The sequence below is a fragment of the Argentina anserina genome, chromosome 5 (genome assembly GCF_933775445.1).
Source record: "Argentina anserina chromosome 5, drPotAnse1.1, whole genome shotgun sequence".
Taxonomy (NCBI): domain Eukaryota; kingdom Viridiplantae; phylum Streptophyta; class Magnoliopsida; order Rosales; family Rosaceae; genus Argentina; species Argentina anserina.
The window spans coordinates 24,296,776-24,313,755 of NC_065876.1; the positions used below are offsets into that span (position 1 = coordinate 24,296,776).

At 43.3% G+C, this 16,980-nt stretch overlaps 2 protein-coding genes and 2 pseudogenes across 2 annotated transcripts; 1 reads left to right on the forward strand and 3 right to left on the reverse strand.

The window, feature by feature from the left end:
- The first annotated feature begins 829 nt into the window (after positions 1-829).
- LOC126795281 (50S ribosomal protein 6, chloroplastic) lies at positions 830-1,332 on the forward strand. Its single transcript, XM_050522124.1, has one exon. The coding sequence runs from the start codon at positions 855-857 to the stop codon at positions 1,194-1,196; it is 342 nt and encodes a 113-aa protein (XP_050378081.1). The 5' UTR covers positions 830-854; the 3' UTR covers positions 1,197-1,332.
- A 3,320-nt stretch (positions 1,333-4,652) lies between these two features.
- LOC126795793 (disease resistance-like protein DSC1) lies at positions 4,653-5,665 on the reverse strand. Its single transcript, XM_050522549.1, has 4 exons — positions 5,527-5,665; positions 5,425-5,477; positions 5,013-5,288; positions 4,653-4,907 (listed from the first exon to the last, which is right to left on the reverse strand). The coding sequence occupies exons 1-4, from the start codon at positions 5,663-5,665 to the stop codon at positions 4,653-4,655; spliced, it is 723 nt and encodes a 240-aa protein (XP_050378506.1).
- Positions 5,666-5,675: 10 nt separating this feature from the next.
- Positions 5,676-6,400, reverse strand: LOC126795794 (disease resistance protein Roq1-like; annotated as a pseudogene).
- A 378-nt stretch (positions 6,401-6,778) lies between these two features.
- On the reverse strand, positions 6,779-8,852 carry LOC126795795 (disease resistance protein RPV1-like; annotated as a pseudogene).
- Positions 8,853-16,980: the final 8,128 nt, after the last annotated feature.

Here is a 16,980-nt window from a genome sequence, read left to right on the forward strand (position 1 = left end):
TAGCTAAACGCGAACGCCAAGGCTTTTCAAGTATGATTGGAAGCATCAACTGCATGCATTGAGAGTGGACGAACTGCCAAACCGTCTATCAAGAGGTAAACTCTGGGCGAAATGGTCGCCCAACGATCATCCTGAAGGCGGTTGCTTCGTATGATATGTGGATATGACACAGTTTCTTTGGGTGCACTGGAGCTAAAAATGACATTAACGTGCTCTACCTATCAAATGTGTTCTGAGATATCCTTATTATCTAGATGACGGAATGTATTCAAGGTACTATATATTTATCAAAACAATTCCCAATCCCCTGACATCGCAAGATAAGTTCTTCATAAAGAAGCATGAGGCATACCGGGAAGATGTGGAGGGTTTTTGACATCTTCCAATCTCGATGGGCAATTATACGTCATAGGTGTACAATGCACCACAAATCGGTAATGACTACCATTATGTTAGCTTGCATTATATTGTTGAGGAAAAGTACTTTGAGAATGAGGAAAAAGAGGATGAGGAAGAAGAAGAGTTGCAAAACCCATCTAGGGCTTTTTGGGTTTATGATGGCATGTGGATGTACAAGGGAATCAAATTCGTTTTGATCCCATCAGTAGAGATGGAGTCAATATACATCAGTTTCACAACTATGTTACCGATCTTGAATCCATTTACATCCATTAGAGTTCCTGAGAGACATGCTGGTTAAGTAAGGTGTGTTAATAATTTCTCGAATTAATTCTCAATTTATGGCAAAAATTCAAAAGACTGCAAGTGAGAAGAGCAAAACACCACTATAGATAACGTTACCAACATTATCATCTCCAGAACTAAACACAAAACTCGTCGTCTGAAACCCAAAAATGTCGGTCTCGATTGTGATGTTGGGGCCTCAACTCGTCTCCATGCCTGTCCCTCTCCGCAACCCCTCCGCAACGGCGTCGTTCGGACTCACCCAGATGGCGCCACCACTCTCCGGTGGTACTGGGTTGGTCATAGAATGCTCGTCCAGGCCGCAGAAGAAGGCAACGGCGCACCACCGCAAGACCAGGCCACGCAAGACGGCTGCTTGGGACGTGAAACGTAAGCCCACTGTGTACGATCCTCTGCCGCCTCTCCCTCCCGATTGGGTTTTGCTCGCTTCTGCCGACGATGCTTCTGCTGCAGACCCTTCTTCTCCGCAAGGACCGCCCACTGTTCAGTAGAATAATATGGTAATCCACTTCGGTTGTTGTTATTATGTTTGATTATTTTGAAGCTATGGACATTTTAAGCTTTGTTCTATGTTAATGTAATTGATGTTTGCTCTGTTTAAGTAAGCGTTTGTGCTTTGTGGTATGATTGAGGTTGAGTTTGGATATCACTTGAATCACTTCAAAATTGATTTTTGAAAACTAAGATGGTGTTATCTGGCTCTTGGGTAAATACGTAAAGTAATATATGAAGAAATTGAAAAATGGAATGGCCAGTGTAGTTTAACATTTTGATGCTAGACTAGTAGATACTGGATTCTGGATAGTACTTGTTTCGACAATGTACCTTGTTTTGATTATTTGTATGTCTTAAGCAATGGGAGGAGTTACACAACGCAGCATTTAAGACCTTCCAGGTTCATCATGTTTGAAGTGATTCACAACACCCTCTTCATTAACTTGTTCCTGCAATTCTGCTAGCTAAAGTGATTCACATGCATGACTCTGTTTTGAGTTTTGATAAACACACTAAGATTTAGTTTAGTACTTGAGATTAGTTGGAATTGACTAATTCTGAGCATGACATGAGAACCAGTGTAGTGATATCTCATTATCTATGTCAAGTACCATGCAGGTGATCTGCAATACATAAATATTTAATTTAGATATGTGGGAGTTACATAGAACTTTTTAGTATGTGCTGAAGAAGTATCAGAAAATTTGGGCAAGGGTATAAAATTGGATATAGGGTAGTCGTGAATATATAACAGAAATCTTGAAGATATCTTGGCAATCTCGTCCCATGTTTGAGGATACAATAGAATGTATATTTGCATATAACTTCACAAGTAGGGGACTACTGAAGCTAGCTTCTTTAGAAAATTGCATGAATTTGAGATGATATCAAATCACATCTATAGAGTATATATATATATAATATGTATAATACATGGTTTAAATCACCCCAAGCTGTGATCAATCCCAGTCAGCATCAGTAGTAAAGGTCAGGGAAGCTTTCATGAACCCGCCCTGCCTATATTCTTCAATTGTTTCCGCATATTAACTCTTCCAACAATGTCTCAGTGTCAAGCCATTCCCCATTCTAAATTGTGAGCCTTCGCTCCCTATGTGTGTGTGTGTTTTGCTGATTGCTTAATTTTATTTGTTAAAACTTTAAAGAGGAAGGAAGAACTGCCTTTGGATTTAAGTTTCTGCACCATGGTATTAGCCGGACTGGCTTGGTTCTGGTCGCATTTCTGTCTGATTGATAAAAATCATAAAATTCTACATTTCAATCATAATGTAATGAAGTGATATGGGCAGTCGTATAATCATGACTTCATGAGTTAAGTTAGACTGGCACTAGCGCATAAGCATGATGTTGGAGAAGTATCTGGTATCAAACATCAAGCTAGGCGTTGGCTAAAGGTAACAATGTACTGCCCTGAAGAGCCATTCTGCATATTGTTTGGTTCAATCGAGGTTCATGTGCACGGTGCACCTATACCAATCATCGAAAACAAATGCCTGTGACCTGAAATTTTTACTCCTGCATGAGTCGATATTTTGCAGACATGGTATAAATGTGGCCACCCCAGTAGAAAGAAAAAAAAAAGAAAAAAAAATAAGGAAGGAAGCCGCCAGCTAAAGAGTAGATAATACCAAGCTTGATAAATTTATTCCAGTTGGAGCACTGGAGAGGACACTCTTGAGTTCATATGGTGGCTTTAAACTTCATCAGCGTCGGATGGATCATCATCTTCAGAGAGCATGAACTCGTCATCGTCATCTTTAGACCATAAGAAATCTTGACTGTACTTCAAGTCTTCAGGGTCAGATGTCTCTCTGGGGGGGGCGGGGGAAATTCAAGGATCTTTGCCTTGGAAATATGTATGGAGACGTCCTCATTTGGTGGCATTTCAAGATGTACCCCGCAGCTTTTGATAGGGCAGTAATATTCGGCAACAGGAGACTCGATAGTAACTCTAAATGTCTTAAGGTAGAGGAACTAAACTAAGAAGTGGCCGTAAGTTGGTGAAGGGGAAATAATCAATGGTTTAAATATCGCTTATCGAGATCGTATCGGTTAAGGGGTAAAATGATATATCGGGATATATCAAGTATCAGATTATATCAGATTTATCGTATTTGTTATTTTTAATTAAATTTATTAATTTTACTAGATTCAAATACCAAATAAAATTACACAAATGGTTTCTAAATAAGAAGTGTCTAAATAAGGATTTGTTGGATTTGAGACATATAAAAAGCAAAATGATGACATTTTTATTTGAAATAAAAAAAATGTCTAATATATCGGGTCAAAATCGAGTTGACCAAATATATCGAATTTTGACCATGTTAACCGATAACTTGAAATGATATATAAGATATTGTATAGTTTTTAAATATCAAGAATATATCAGGATATTTAGAACAGAAGAAATAATACATCAACACATGAGCCGACTCTATTGTATCGATTTCTCCGAAGACCATATCAGGCCAAAGATGATGGTTGAAAGAGAAACGGACCTCAAACCTACACTCACAATAGAATTGTTGCTTTTGAACAGCGACACAGATGGCGAGTCCTATTTTCTCCAACTGCAAATGTGGAAGGATGTTCATAGAAATTCATAGAAGGGAAACCCTGCTGTGAAATCCATTTTACAGCTGAACCACTCTGGAACATCACTTGCGGGAATTACAACCTCAAATTTAGATTTTATAGGGGAGAGACAGAGGGAGATGAGAGTGACCTCATCAATCAGCAAAGTAATTTTCCTCTTTTCCACATCCTGAAACAGAATATAAGAAAGTTTCCGGCAATTTGTCAGCTGCATCTGCTTGATCATTGTTGAATCTTTTTGTTCCAACATGTTTGATAAGTTTGCAACTCTTTTCAAAGATACACAATCTCTCGTCTGTAACGTTCTCATGTTTGGTGGAGGTTCAGGAATTTCTCGCAGACTTTTGCAACCATTTAACTCGAGAAAGCTCAAGCTGACAAATTTGTCAAAGCACTGCGGAAGACTTTCAAAATTATTTCCTGATAAATGCAGCATTGCTAGTGTCGAGACACAATCTAGATTGACGATGAAATGACTCTTCGACAATTTGCATCCGTTTGCATCAAAACTGCGCAGCATTTGGATCCCTTAAGTGGCATCATCACATCTTTCTCCATATTTGTCATCTGCAACATTTGGACTAGTCGGAAGCACTCCAGAATTATTAGTAAAGGAAACTAACTTCGTAGAACCAGTTAGGCAAACTTTTATTAACTTTTGCAAGTCGTAAATGCTGCATGGCAAATGCGTAAGGTTTTCACAGCCTTGAAGAAATAAAAGTTCAAGGCTAATGAGATTGTTAATTGATGAAGGCAACTCTTTGATGCCACTTTCGCATAGATACAATCTTCCCAAGGATTCCACCTTCTCCTCAATCACTGGAAAACGCTCAAGACTAGTGCAACCTGTAAGGTACACTTTTCAGGGATGTTGAGTTGTCTGTTCTTGGAAACATTGTAAGGTTATGACATCCTCTAAGATCTATGTAAACAAGTTTTTCAAGGGACACAACTGAGGGATGCAGCTCAGCCAAACTCGTACACCAGCGTAGACATAGGTCCTCTAAGCTTGGGAACATTCTAGACAAGTTGGGGACTTCTGTCAAGGATTTACAACCCTCCAAGTTCATAGATTTCAAGTGGGGGAAACTCTGCCAAAGGAAAACGCAGGAGATTTCTTCTCAACAGTCTTAAAACAATGTTGCAACAAAATTTCAACAGAAGTATGGTCGTATGGATGAAATACTTTGAAGTACCTGGAGTCCTCCACCGAACCGTGAGGTTTGACTTCGAGGAATATTTAGTGTAACAAGTCTCTTTGGATTAAAGTTGGATGGCAAAAAATGCAGTGGACATCCAGGCCAGTCAAGAAATCTCAATTGGTTAGGGAGATAATGGACCTCCCCTGAGAAGCGTGCATTAACGTTTATAAAAAGTTGGAGATTTTTCATCTTTTTAAAGCATTTAGCACTCAAGAATATCTTACTTGCCTTAGGCAATTTCACAATGATGCCTTTAACTTTGTTTGTTCCCTGATAAAGAAAATGCAGAAGCTATAAGAACAGTAAATCTATATATATATATATATTTATATATATATATATTAGAAGAACAGTAAATCAATTAATTTTGAATTGAGTCAAATTGTACGAAATATATTCGACTTACAGTGTTTTCTGTTAGAACATCATGTACATCTTCATGAAACCATAATCGATCTGCTGCGTTTACCAGGTTCTCCAGGTGACTCTTGACGAAAAATTTCTTTACCCATTTCTTCTATCAAGTCATGCATCCAGAGACGACGGTCTTCTTTAACAATGTTTATGAGTGCCATTTCTTGTAGAACTTTGATGGCAAATTCAGGGTTGATGTCAGAACCATCTAGTGCTTGCGTCACATACTCCATCCTTCTACCTTTAAAGAAACATGCAATATCGAGGAAAACTTCCTTTAACAGGATCTTCAAGAGTGTCAACACTGAGTTTGAGAATATCATGAACTTCTTTGTCAGGAACTTTTTTCTAAATGTCTAATACAATCTGCCATTCATGTAGACTTCTACCTTTTAAGAGCGATCCTTAAATTGTAAGAGCTAATGGTAAGCCTTGAGCATGATGTACTACACGAGTTATTTGGTCAGTAGAATCTTCATAATCGACCACTTCTGTGTTTTCTAAATGACCATTCCAACTATTGAAGAGCTTACAAGCTTCTTCCAAACACAATCTTTTAACCTTATATATCAGATATACATGATGAGCACAGAGTAGATGTCTATCTCTTGTTGTTATAATAACTCTACTATTCAAAGTTTCAAACCGAACCAATCAGGCCCTCCTGCTAACTTGTTCAACTGATTCAATTCATTCACATCTTCAAGAATAAGGAGGACCCTTTTATGACTCAGCCACTGTTTTATCACAGTGATCCCTTCATCAACATTAGTTACCTTGACATATTTTCCCCAAGGAATCTTTGAGAGAAGAACATTCTGTAAATTTACTAGACCTCCATATGACATTGATTCTTCTCTAACATTTGCCAAAAAATAAGCTAATTCAAACTCATGAGGAATGGAATTGTATATTGCTTTGGCAACTGTTGTTTTTCCAATTCCACCAGTTCCCCATATTCCTACCATGCACATGTTGCATATTCCAATATCTAAAAGCTTGAGCACGTCTTGTACTCGCGACTCTATTCGAACCTCATATTTTGCAACATGTAAGTGAGTGCGCTTATATACATGTGTCGTGATTTCTTCAACGATATCATGAATGAATTTCGATTCTTGCCTGTCAATTTTAAAGCATATAAGTTACAGTTACTCGCTCGCATATAACTTGAAGAGAAAATCATATGATCGATCATTGAACTAAAAAAGAAAAAGATAAAATCATATAAATTCTTGAAATATTGTATTGTATGTGAACAGTGTGATACATGACAAAATCGTTTATTTAACTAGTGCATCATTTGACTAGCAAATAAATTGTATGTCTCATGGAGAAGATTATATTTATGTTAAAACAATTAGAGGTGAGAAGTAGTACCCTTTTGAGAAAGTCCATCCAGATAAGTTTGCTGCATGTGTAAGAGCTCTGATCTTCTCCATCTTAGACCTTTGTCCAGATCATTCTTATATTTGCACTCACGGCAAGCAAGTGCCTCATTAAAGCTTCCTCGTTGGTTTCTGACATCTGCAGGTTCCACTTTGTAGAATATTGGCAGTACCAGTTGATGCCTTGATTCTTTACATTCAAGAATTTGCACAAGTTCATCGAGACACCACTTTGAAGATGCATAATTTTGAGAGAACCATAACAGCAATCCAGCCAATCCTGGATCCTTCAATTGCTGTGAGAAGAGTTTGTGATATTTCCTGTCCTTTACAAAGTTCATCATCCATGAATGTTTTTATTCCTTTTCAAGTCAAGTAGTTGTACAACTTTGTTGTGAAATTGCTGCGAGTATCCTTGCCTCTAAAATTCAAAAAGACATCGTATTTCCATGAATGGGTGAATCCAGAGGAGGAAGAATAAGAGAAAGAGCCTTGTTGAGTTGTCATGACAAGTTGAGAGTGGTCACAACTTGTTATTAGTTGAAAGCTTTGAATACAAGTGTTCGAGCTGGGAAAACGGATCCTCCTCAGAGAACAATCAGCATGCCTCAGCGCCGAACCCTGGACGGTTCAGCCCTTCCGTTCTCTGTTGTTGCTGGCGTGCTAGTACCTTTGAATTAGGTACAACTGTTGTTTTTGTTGACAATGATCGCGCTCCACGTACTGTCTTACTCTCATACGATTGCTCCGCAGTTGCTGATAAACCGCTGAAGTTCGAATGACCTATACACAATCGGAGTTGCTAAGTACCTTTCACTCCACCTCAAGTAGATGGCCGATCTTACTTTTGACCGCTTGGGGAAAAGTAGACTGTGTTGTTAATAGCAGGACTCTCTCGCGAATGAAATTTGCTGACTAATGCAGGCTTTGGGTTTGCTAGAAGCTAGGCTAGCGACTCGATGGACTTGACTCGAATTGCCGAAGTTAATCGGACTTGTTGCTACTTGCAGCGCGAGGCGTACATCTGGGTAGCTCCGCTCCAATGGGAGACTTGGTTGCCGAAGTTAATCGGACTTTTGCCGAAGTTAATCGGACTTTTATTCTGTTGGGAGATTTTGACTATGCGGTTGCGCGATAGTTTGTTTGACGTTGCGTGTGTTATTCTGTGCCTTCAACCCCTTTATATAGAGAACACAACTTGTTCTTTCTTGCAAATCAAGTCTTGAGAATCGCCTAGTTGATTTAGATTCACCTTCCTCAATCAACTCAAATTCTATACGGCGATAGTCCCCTAAATCTATTCCAATACGGCAGATAATCTTGCTTTGTGATATACTTTCCCCAAATATCCGGTCCACGAGCCTAAGTAGTCTAGATAATACCGGAGTATTATTTTAGGCCCAAACATTGCCCCCAGGCCTTGAAATTGAAGACCCCGCGAAATTGAAAAGGGCTAGAAGAAAACCCCAAACGGTTTATCTTTTAAAAATAATCTGAAACGCTTTACGTTCCCCCGTCACCAACTGACGCGCGCCTTCTCCTCAAACCACTACAACCTTTCGAGCTGAAGTACGCGAGAAACACTTACTGTTTCGAAACTCAAACCAGTTCCAATCGAGCAAACGCGACTCTTCCCTGAACCCATCAGTTTCGATTTCAGAAACCCTTTCAGTTCCTATATAAATCGCGTTCACGAACCCAACACATCCATCCAACCTAATTGCTTTATCATTAGAAAATCCAGAAAGCCCTCTTTTGAAGTTCTCATTCTCTGACAACAATGGCCCCAAAACCCAACCAACGTGATGCCCAGGCGGGTGCAAGACCTCTTCGCGATTATCCAAACAACGAACCCACCAATCGCACCACCATTGGAGTAATTGACGACAGCACGGTGTACTTGGGCCCCTCTCTTGCTGGAATCCCGGAGCGTATCAACACTGACTACCACCATCGTTCGCGAACTCCTCCGCTTGCTTTCAGGAACACCCCAGCCACCTTCAGAGGATGGCAAGTGCACAGCCACCACCATGCCCTTGTCGAAGCATGGCCCAAAGTTTCTGAAGCCATGCAGCTATGGTATACGGGTCGTCGCCTGCTTGATCGCGACATTTGGCATGCGGCAGGAATCTTGGAAAGCATCGATCTCTCTTTCAAAATGGCTCAAGTTGGAGGCAACAGATGTGCCATCATGAGTGCTGCCTGCTTCTGGAATTCCGCAAGTAATACCTTCGACTTTCAATTTGGTCAAATGGGTATATCTTTGCTAGACATATATGCTATCATAGGTCTTCCAGTTGGTACCAGGCCCTATAGAGATCTGGACTATTTTGATGCTGAGTGTCCGGTTACCGCCGCTCGCGACGTTGGTATCTACCAATCGTACGGCTCCTGTGTCTCCAGTTTTGATCGCAATCCTACTGCCAATGCTGACATTGCCTTCTTAGAATTTTGGTTAACCAAGTTCCTGTTCTGTTTTAATTCCAAGAAGATGACTGGACACCACCTGCAGCTCGCGACCCTTCTATACAATGGCCACATTGTGGGTTTAGCGCAAATAGTCCTGGCAGAAATCTACCGTATGCTGCGCGCACTCTCCCTGGAACCCCTTAACTATCATAATCTATCAGGCCTATGTGGATTCTAGACCTCTGGATTCAGGTCTACTTTGTGCAGTTGCGAAATGAAAACGCAAGAGACTTCCGTCTAACAAAAGTATTGGGAAATGCATTTGTTGGTTTGGAGCCTAACTTCTCCCTTCGCTACGCAGCATGCTTTGAGTATTTCTATACCCTGGACGCCTCAGTTCTTGATTCCGCACAACTACTGCTAGACCGTACTCACCCTAAGGCCATCCGAGGCGGCTTCTTAACCCTCAGACGCTATGATGGAGAGAGTCGGTATTTGTTTGAGCAGGCTGTATCAATGGCGGATCTACCCCGGCATCCCTGCAACAGAGTAGAACTTTATGCCCCCATCTATTCGCGAGGCAGCTAGGAATGATCCAAATGGTTCCATTCCCTCCTATCAAGAGTTTGAATTTGTTTTCCTCGTGGCGACTTCCTATGGTCCCCGTCACTGACACCAATCTTGGCCACCAGCCCCCGTCTCAGTTGCAACCCACTCCCCTTCCTGTACTAGCAAGTGGGAGTATCCTTCGCTGCTTTCGTGTCGACGAAGCCTACCCTCAATGGTGGGAGATAATCAATCCTGGCCAGTGGGAACAACGTTCGCGAGTCATTTTCCAATACATCTTCCAGACATGACTCAGGAGATATCTGCAGGAGAACCCTGAGGTTCCTGGGGATGAGGACTTGCTGCGGGCGGTTATTCCTAATGCTGTCAGAATCATTCCTTCAAGGGTAAAATCCTAACGCCTCTTCGAACTCCTACAGTTCTTGTTTCAATACTGATTAAAAACCACTAATTGGTTCATGTTGCAGGTTTTTGAGAACACAGCTGGTGCTTCCTCCTCCCAAGGCCGCAAACGAGGGAGAACAACCTCTAGTCCTGATAATGACGCGGATGATCCTGACGCCAAAGACTTCAATCCTGTAAGTCTCGCCCTGATCTGATTTTCTTCAAAAGATGCTAAACGTTCTAACGATATTTATCACCTTCAGCTGACTCAGAGAAGAAGAGTAGCTGTCTCAAGCACCTCTGCACCGCTCGCGATTACTAACCAGGTCAGCCCTGAGCCAATGACTGGGACCAGCAATCCAGAGGCAGCCATTGAGGTAAAAAGAACACACTACTTGTTCTAATTGGCGCTGTATTCATGAACCAATCTGACAGATTCTTATCTGATTTGTAGGTTCGCGAGAACCCAGCTTCTACACCTCTGTCTACCCCTCAACTTGTAGCCCCTGCGATGGAAGATCCTGCTGTAAGTAGTCAAAAACGCTGTTGCCCCCCAGAGCAACACTTTATTGTCTGCTAAGACGTACTTCTTTAACTTATATTGATTACCTGTGGGTCAATGATATCCTTCATGGTCTCTAACACAAGTTCATGTTGACGCTCACTCACCTACCCCAGAGGTCGCGACTGCTATCTCGCAAACTGTGGCTGTGAACCAAGAAACTACTTAAACCACTCCCCCTATTACAGTGGCGAATGCTCAGCCCTTGGAGCTGCAAATGTCAATCGTCCCTACAGCGGTGCTCTCCCATTCCTCTTCAACTCAAATTCTGGATAACGAGGTAGGAGATGAAGAAGATATGACAAGCTCCCATCAAGCAGATGAAGATGTGGAGCATTCCTTCGCGACTGCGGACCCAGCGAGCCCTGATGACACACCGCTACCTCCTCTAGGAAGCGAGGCACCCTCTCTTCATTCTGACGGGGTAATACCTTTAACCACCTCCTGGTTTATGCATCTCTGCCTTTCTTTGTAAACACTTAGCTGTTTTACTAATTGTTCTTTATTCTCTGTAGGTTGTAGCAATCGCGACTACTTCCAGCCTGCCAATTGTGCCAACGGTTGGAACCTCTGGACCTACAACCGTTGTTGATCCAACCGAGAATTATCCTAGTCCTTATGTGGAAGATCTTTTGGATGACATGCTAGGTTCGGCCAGCCTCTTAATGTCTATAGAGTCTTAAGAACTTGTCCAGGCCCGAGCACAACTCGCGGAGCTATCTTCTGAAGACCTAACTGATCCAGTTTGTCTGGCTAAGGTGAAAAACGCCCTTCGCTACCTGAAGCTTCACTCACCTGATCATAGCCTAGTCGCGAATGCTGAACAGGCACTCAACACCATTCTGGTCCTTATGGCAGAATGCCACATCCTGAGGAGTCAAGCTCAGAGTCTATCCCAACACAATGCTGACGCCAGACAATTCGTTACACAACGCCCTGCTCAACTTAGGACCAAACTTCATCATGCCAAGACCAGCCGCGCGCAACAAATTAGTGCATTACGGCAACAACTAGCAGAGCTTGAAGCTGAGCAAGCTTGGGAGCTCAAGGCTGTGGAGGAGGAGATAAGAAGTGTTGTGCCCCAAATACAAGAGCGCAAAAGGCAACTGGCGGTCTCTGAAGCTGAAGAAAGAAAGCTCAACAATCTGATATGTGACAAAGCCAACGACTCTGGAAAGCTTCTCTTAGATATTCGCCTTGTTGGGCATAAACTGTAACTTGAACAAGTTGTGCATTCCAATAGTAAGAGTTGTAACTTATCTTTATCTGCACCTCCTACTCGCCTTTCTTCTTCGATTCGTTCACAACCCAACTACCGGCCCACGACCTGAGCCCAACTCCATTCGTCACCGGGTACGTTCGCATGCAAACCCTCGTAAACCGGAACAATCAATACTGGAAAACGCACAAACCGTTTCAGGTTGACCATTATTGCTGCAATTAATCCCGGGTGTGATCTCCAAATCCACATCTTTAATCTCAACCCTTGAATTCAAGTTCCTTCTGCTATAAAATGAAACCCTAAGGAAAGAGCTCACCACACTTTCTCCCGCAGCCTCCAACCATGTCGATTCCATTTCCTCCTTCGAAACCCCTTCGGTTTCTTAAGTTTCATCCCCCAGATTTGCAAACTCAGTAGCACTTCGTGAGAGTCCTATTTTACCCTCAAATGTGAGGTGGGAGTCTTATTTCACCCTCACATCCTCCCTTCTTTGTAGTTCCACACCGGGGATCTACCCTGCATTAAGGGTTGTTCCTAGTGGAGGATTACAAGTAAGAGAGGAAAAGGCAGCCATTCCCGCGGCCTATTCATCATGTTTAGTCGCCGAGCATCGGGAAGCAGGCTACCTAGTCCGGGACCAGAGCCAATAGGTACAGCATGCTCGTTGCGTACCTCTTTTGATACACAACGTTAGCTGTTGTACCTCCCATGTGAAATATCCTCCAATCTTTCTTCTTTGAAGGAAGATCAGGCGAGTGCTGCAAACCAAGGCTCATGATCCCTCATGCTACCACCAGTTTTCCAATTAGAACCAGTATTTGGCATCAAGCTGGTTCTAATCGGTCTTTAACTAGTGCAATTTAATCTCAAGTTCCTCGTGGTGGTGGGATGAACATGAAGCATCGCGAAGACCCTTCCACCTAGCATAGATGGTATCAGAGCTTGTTAAGGCTCACATGTAATAGTATAGGTCTTGTATAAAGTTTCCGGCCACAAAACCATATGAATAAAACACAACTTGTTTCATAAAAACACTTGTTATTGTCTTATTGCCACATAACCAAAGTTATAACCTATGCTAGACCACAAATATTAGTCCAATGTAGTATACAAAATGCCGGAGCACTAGAAAGAAACTTAAAAAGTTTCAGAAACACGATAGTTTTGAAAAAAAAATTTGGGTTCGCGACCCCACGGATAAGAACGTTCGTGACCGAACAAAATGCCTGAATTCGCGATTGTTCGGAGTATCCATTGTGTTGCCCCCCTGTTTACTTGGTTGGAAGAATGTAGTCCAAGAAAACACTAGACAAACCCTCGCCATATTGCTTGCACTGCAGTCGGTGGATCTTCATATTCCCAAACACTAGGAAAGTATTTCTTAAGATGGCGACCATTCATGGGATTGCGATGAGCATTCCCGTCAGTATCGCGAAGGTAGTAGGCGCCTTTGCCCATTACTCGATCAATCACATAAGGACCTTCCCATTTACCGCGACCATCAACTCGTTCACCAAAAGGCAAACAAACCTTCCAAACTAAGTCACAAACACCAAAGCTGCGTCCTCACGTTCGTTTGTCATAAAGGAAGAGCATACTTCGAAGACAAGGTGAACACCATGTTGCAACTACGAACTCTGTCTAGCTTCGGTGTTCCTCCCTCCAAGGCGTCCCCATGAGAGAGATCAAACATGTTGCAGTCTGGAGTAGCGACTATCTCGTCATCATACCCTTGTTCCAGCTCCTCCTCTGGATCGGAAAACTCTAACATGTGCTCCTTATCGCCGGGCTCCTCCATATCATCATCCGGCATGGACCCAGTTAACGTTCGCGAGGGGAACTTACTCCTGAGATACTCCGTCAGCGATTGTTCCTGAGGAACCTGAGGAGGAATAACTACTGTCGTAGCCTGGACCTCTTCTGGACCCGCTAGTGTTGACTCTTGTGCTATTGGAACCACTAGTGTTGGTTCTCTAACCTTCAGTTTCCACTCAAACTGTGGTTTAACTCCTTTCGAGATTGGTTTCTGACGGCCTGGCCTACTCACAGACCTTTTAGGTATCCATTTAGATTGGGTAGGTTGAGCAACGCTAGTTCGCTGTTGTTTCTGCTGAATAGAAACACATTGTGTGCGTTGTTTATTTGTTGCTCTGCTGTCAGTAGACGCGTAAGACAACCTATCATGGATTGAAACTCTTCGTGTAGGAGCAGCTTCTACTGGCCATTCAAGTCGATTATGAACGCTTGCCCTGGGGTATGGCTCCCTCATGTGGTGATCATTCCGGCGAATGTGCACATATGGCCTGAAACTAAGCTTTTCAACTGTCTCTCGCAACAACCAAGGTGGCTGCTCTAGCTGCTCGCGAGAGAGCTCCCCTCGGTTATACGCCTCTAGCATTCGCTTGGCATTTCCCCACCTTTTCTGAACGTTCCTCTTCTGAGTTTTCGTAGCTTCCTTAGCTCTTCCGTGCTCTTGAACGTACCAGACATCGGGTTTTAGTGACCTCGGCGCAGGTGGTATGTACGCCGTTGTAGGAACTCGCGCGAAGCCTGAGCTTCTGGTCCAGTTGCCCCAATTTGCTACCCTCCAAGAACGTTCGCGACCCTGCCTAGACCTGAGTGTGGCCTTTTCAACACTTGAGCATAAGTATCTGTCTGGAACCCTAGCTTTCTTGGACTCCTTGTTCTCAGAAATATTTGTTGGCGAGCGAGGCCTCCGGTGCCTTCGCGACTTTTCGCGTTTGTCAATATTATCACAATTTATGGAACACTCTCTGTTGCACCGATTGCAAAGAACATAAGTTTTGGCCTTCTCAACATTTTTGTTCCTTGTGTTGGACAACGCTCCTTTGTTTCCCCGGGCCAGATTGCTTGGCTATCACAACCTCCTGTTCCGCGGATACTCTTTTCGTTGTTGCCTCCTCGCCTAGATCAGGTTCTGAAGCGAAGGACAACACTCCCTCATCTAACCACTGTTGTACCTGGTCCTTGAGCTGTGTGCAAATATGAGTATCATGAGTCCAAACGTTATGAAACTTACAATACCGTTTACCTTTAACTTCGTCCGTTGATGGGAACTCAGTCCATGGTACAATGGTTTCACCCTCAGCAATAAGCTTGTCCAAGATCTCATGAGCCAATGACGCATCATAAGTATACTCAGCAAACCTAGAAGGGCGATGAGTCTTCAATGGTGTTGTCAATGGTGCAACTTCTACCACTGACACTGTAGGGAAGGGATCAATATCGACCCAAGATGCAGCTCTATCAGTGTCCACCCCAAGCATTGCTTTGTTAATCCAGGTCTGCAACTGGTCCTTGAGCTTAACACAATCAGCTGTGTGGTGATTGAACAAGTTATGAAACTTGCAATACTTCTTCCCTTCGATCTGCGCTGCGGTAGGCATCGCAGTGTCATGCTTCACTCTTCCACTCGCGAACAATTCATCCAAAATTTCTGGAGCCTTGTGAGCGTTGTAGGTGTACGAGTCATATTCGGGCTTGGTGAATGCTGCTGTAGAAATCTTGACAGGATCCCTGGACATCTTCAAGGCCCTATACTTCAATGCATGTCTTCCAGCTATCTCTACGGCAGCTACCTCGTCATCTACTTCCTCGACCCACTGCTCTTCGTATGGATACGGTGTGTAGAAGGGATCTACGTGTGAGTAGATAGTGGAAACCCTCTTAGTTCCAGATGGAGCTGCATATCGTGGTTTCAGCGTTCCAGGGTGATAAGATACAAGCGAACCTTTCGGAACTATGGCACTGTCCTCCATCTCCCTGAGGAACACTTGGTAAGAACCTACCTTGTTCATTAAGTCTGCCATACTAGAAAAATAGGCATCATGATTTTTGGCCCGCTGACGGGTCTCCAAACCCTTGATAGCGATGCGAATAGCATCCTGTTCCGCGAGCGGCGTTCTGCACACTGTTTGCTGAACCTTGAACCTCTTTAGGAACTCTATAGCCGACTTTATTGGCTGTTGATACATGGAAGTCAAGGATGACAAATCTACTTCAGGCTCAACACTCCCAAAAGTCGTTTTAAACATCGTTTCAAGCATCGACCAGTCCGAAATGGACCTTGGCGCTAACTTGGAGAACCAAGACAACGCCGGCCCTGACAGCGATGAACCGAAAGTCTTCATCTTGAAGACTGAATCAGATGCGTACGGCCCACAGTCCCTGTGGAAACGCAATATATGCTCAGCTGCATTCTCAGACCCCTCTCCTGAGAAAGTCTGGAACTTGATTGGTCGATAACCTGATGGCCAAGGGCATGCTGCCACCTATTCCGGGAACGGACTTGTATACGATATGTTTGCCGCAGCATGGCCATGAATGGTCCTCACACTTTCCTGGATCATCTTCTGAACTTGCTCTTTGGTAAGGCCCTGACCCTCTTCTACGTCTTGTCCCGACTCCTCTCGACGTTCCTCTCGTCGCTCGCGACGGAACTGGTGTTGACGCCCCTGTCTTCCACCTGATTGAAGAAGTGCCAATGCTTTTTGTAGAGTTTCAACCTCGGAAGTATTCGACCGTTTGGGACCTCCAAGCGTGAACTTTCCTTTCTTGGCCTTCACCTTCTTCCTCCTTGTAAGTTCGACAAGCTCAGCGTCTGATTTGTCAGCCTCATCACCTCTGGCCTCATCTGTTTCAACACCGTTGTTGATACCGGCTACATCTTTCTTGTTGGACCTAGCCCTTCTAGTGGTATTTGACTTGTCATGTTTCTGGCCTTCATAAAGTCCGGTGACAGTCCGTTGGATCCCCAACGCCTCCTCGATTTTCTTAAATCGCTCATCCTGTCCCGCGAACTCCAAGCAAGCATTCTTCGCGTGTTCATTGACACCCAGAACCAGTTTCTTCATCATGTCGTTGGTCTCAGCCTGATGCTGACCATGTGCCGACTGTAGTTGTGACACATTATCCAACGTTCTCTCTACTTCAGTCATTCGATCCCGAAGGACTCCTCCAACGATTTGACTACCGACCTCAACTCTTTAAAAACTA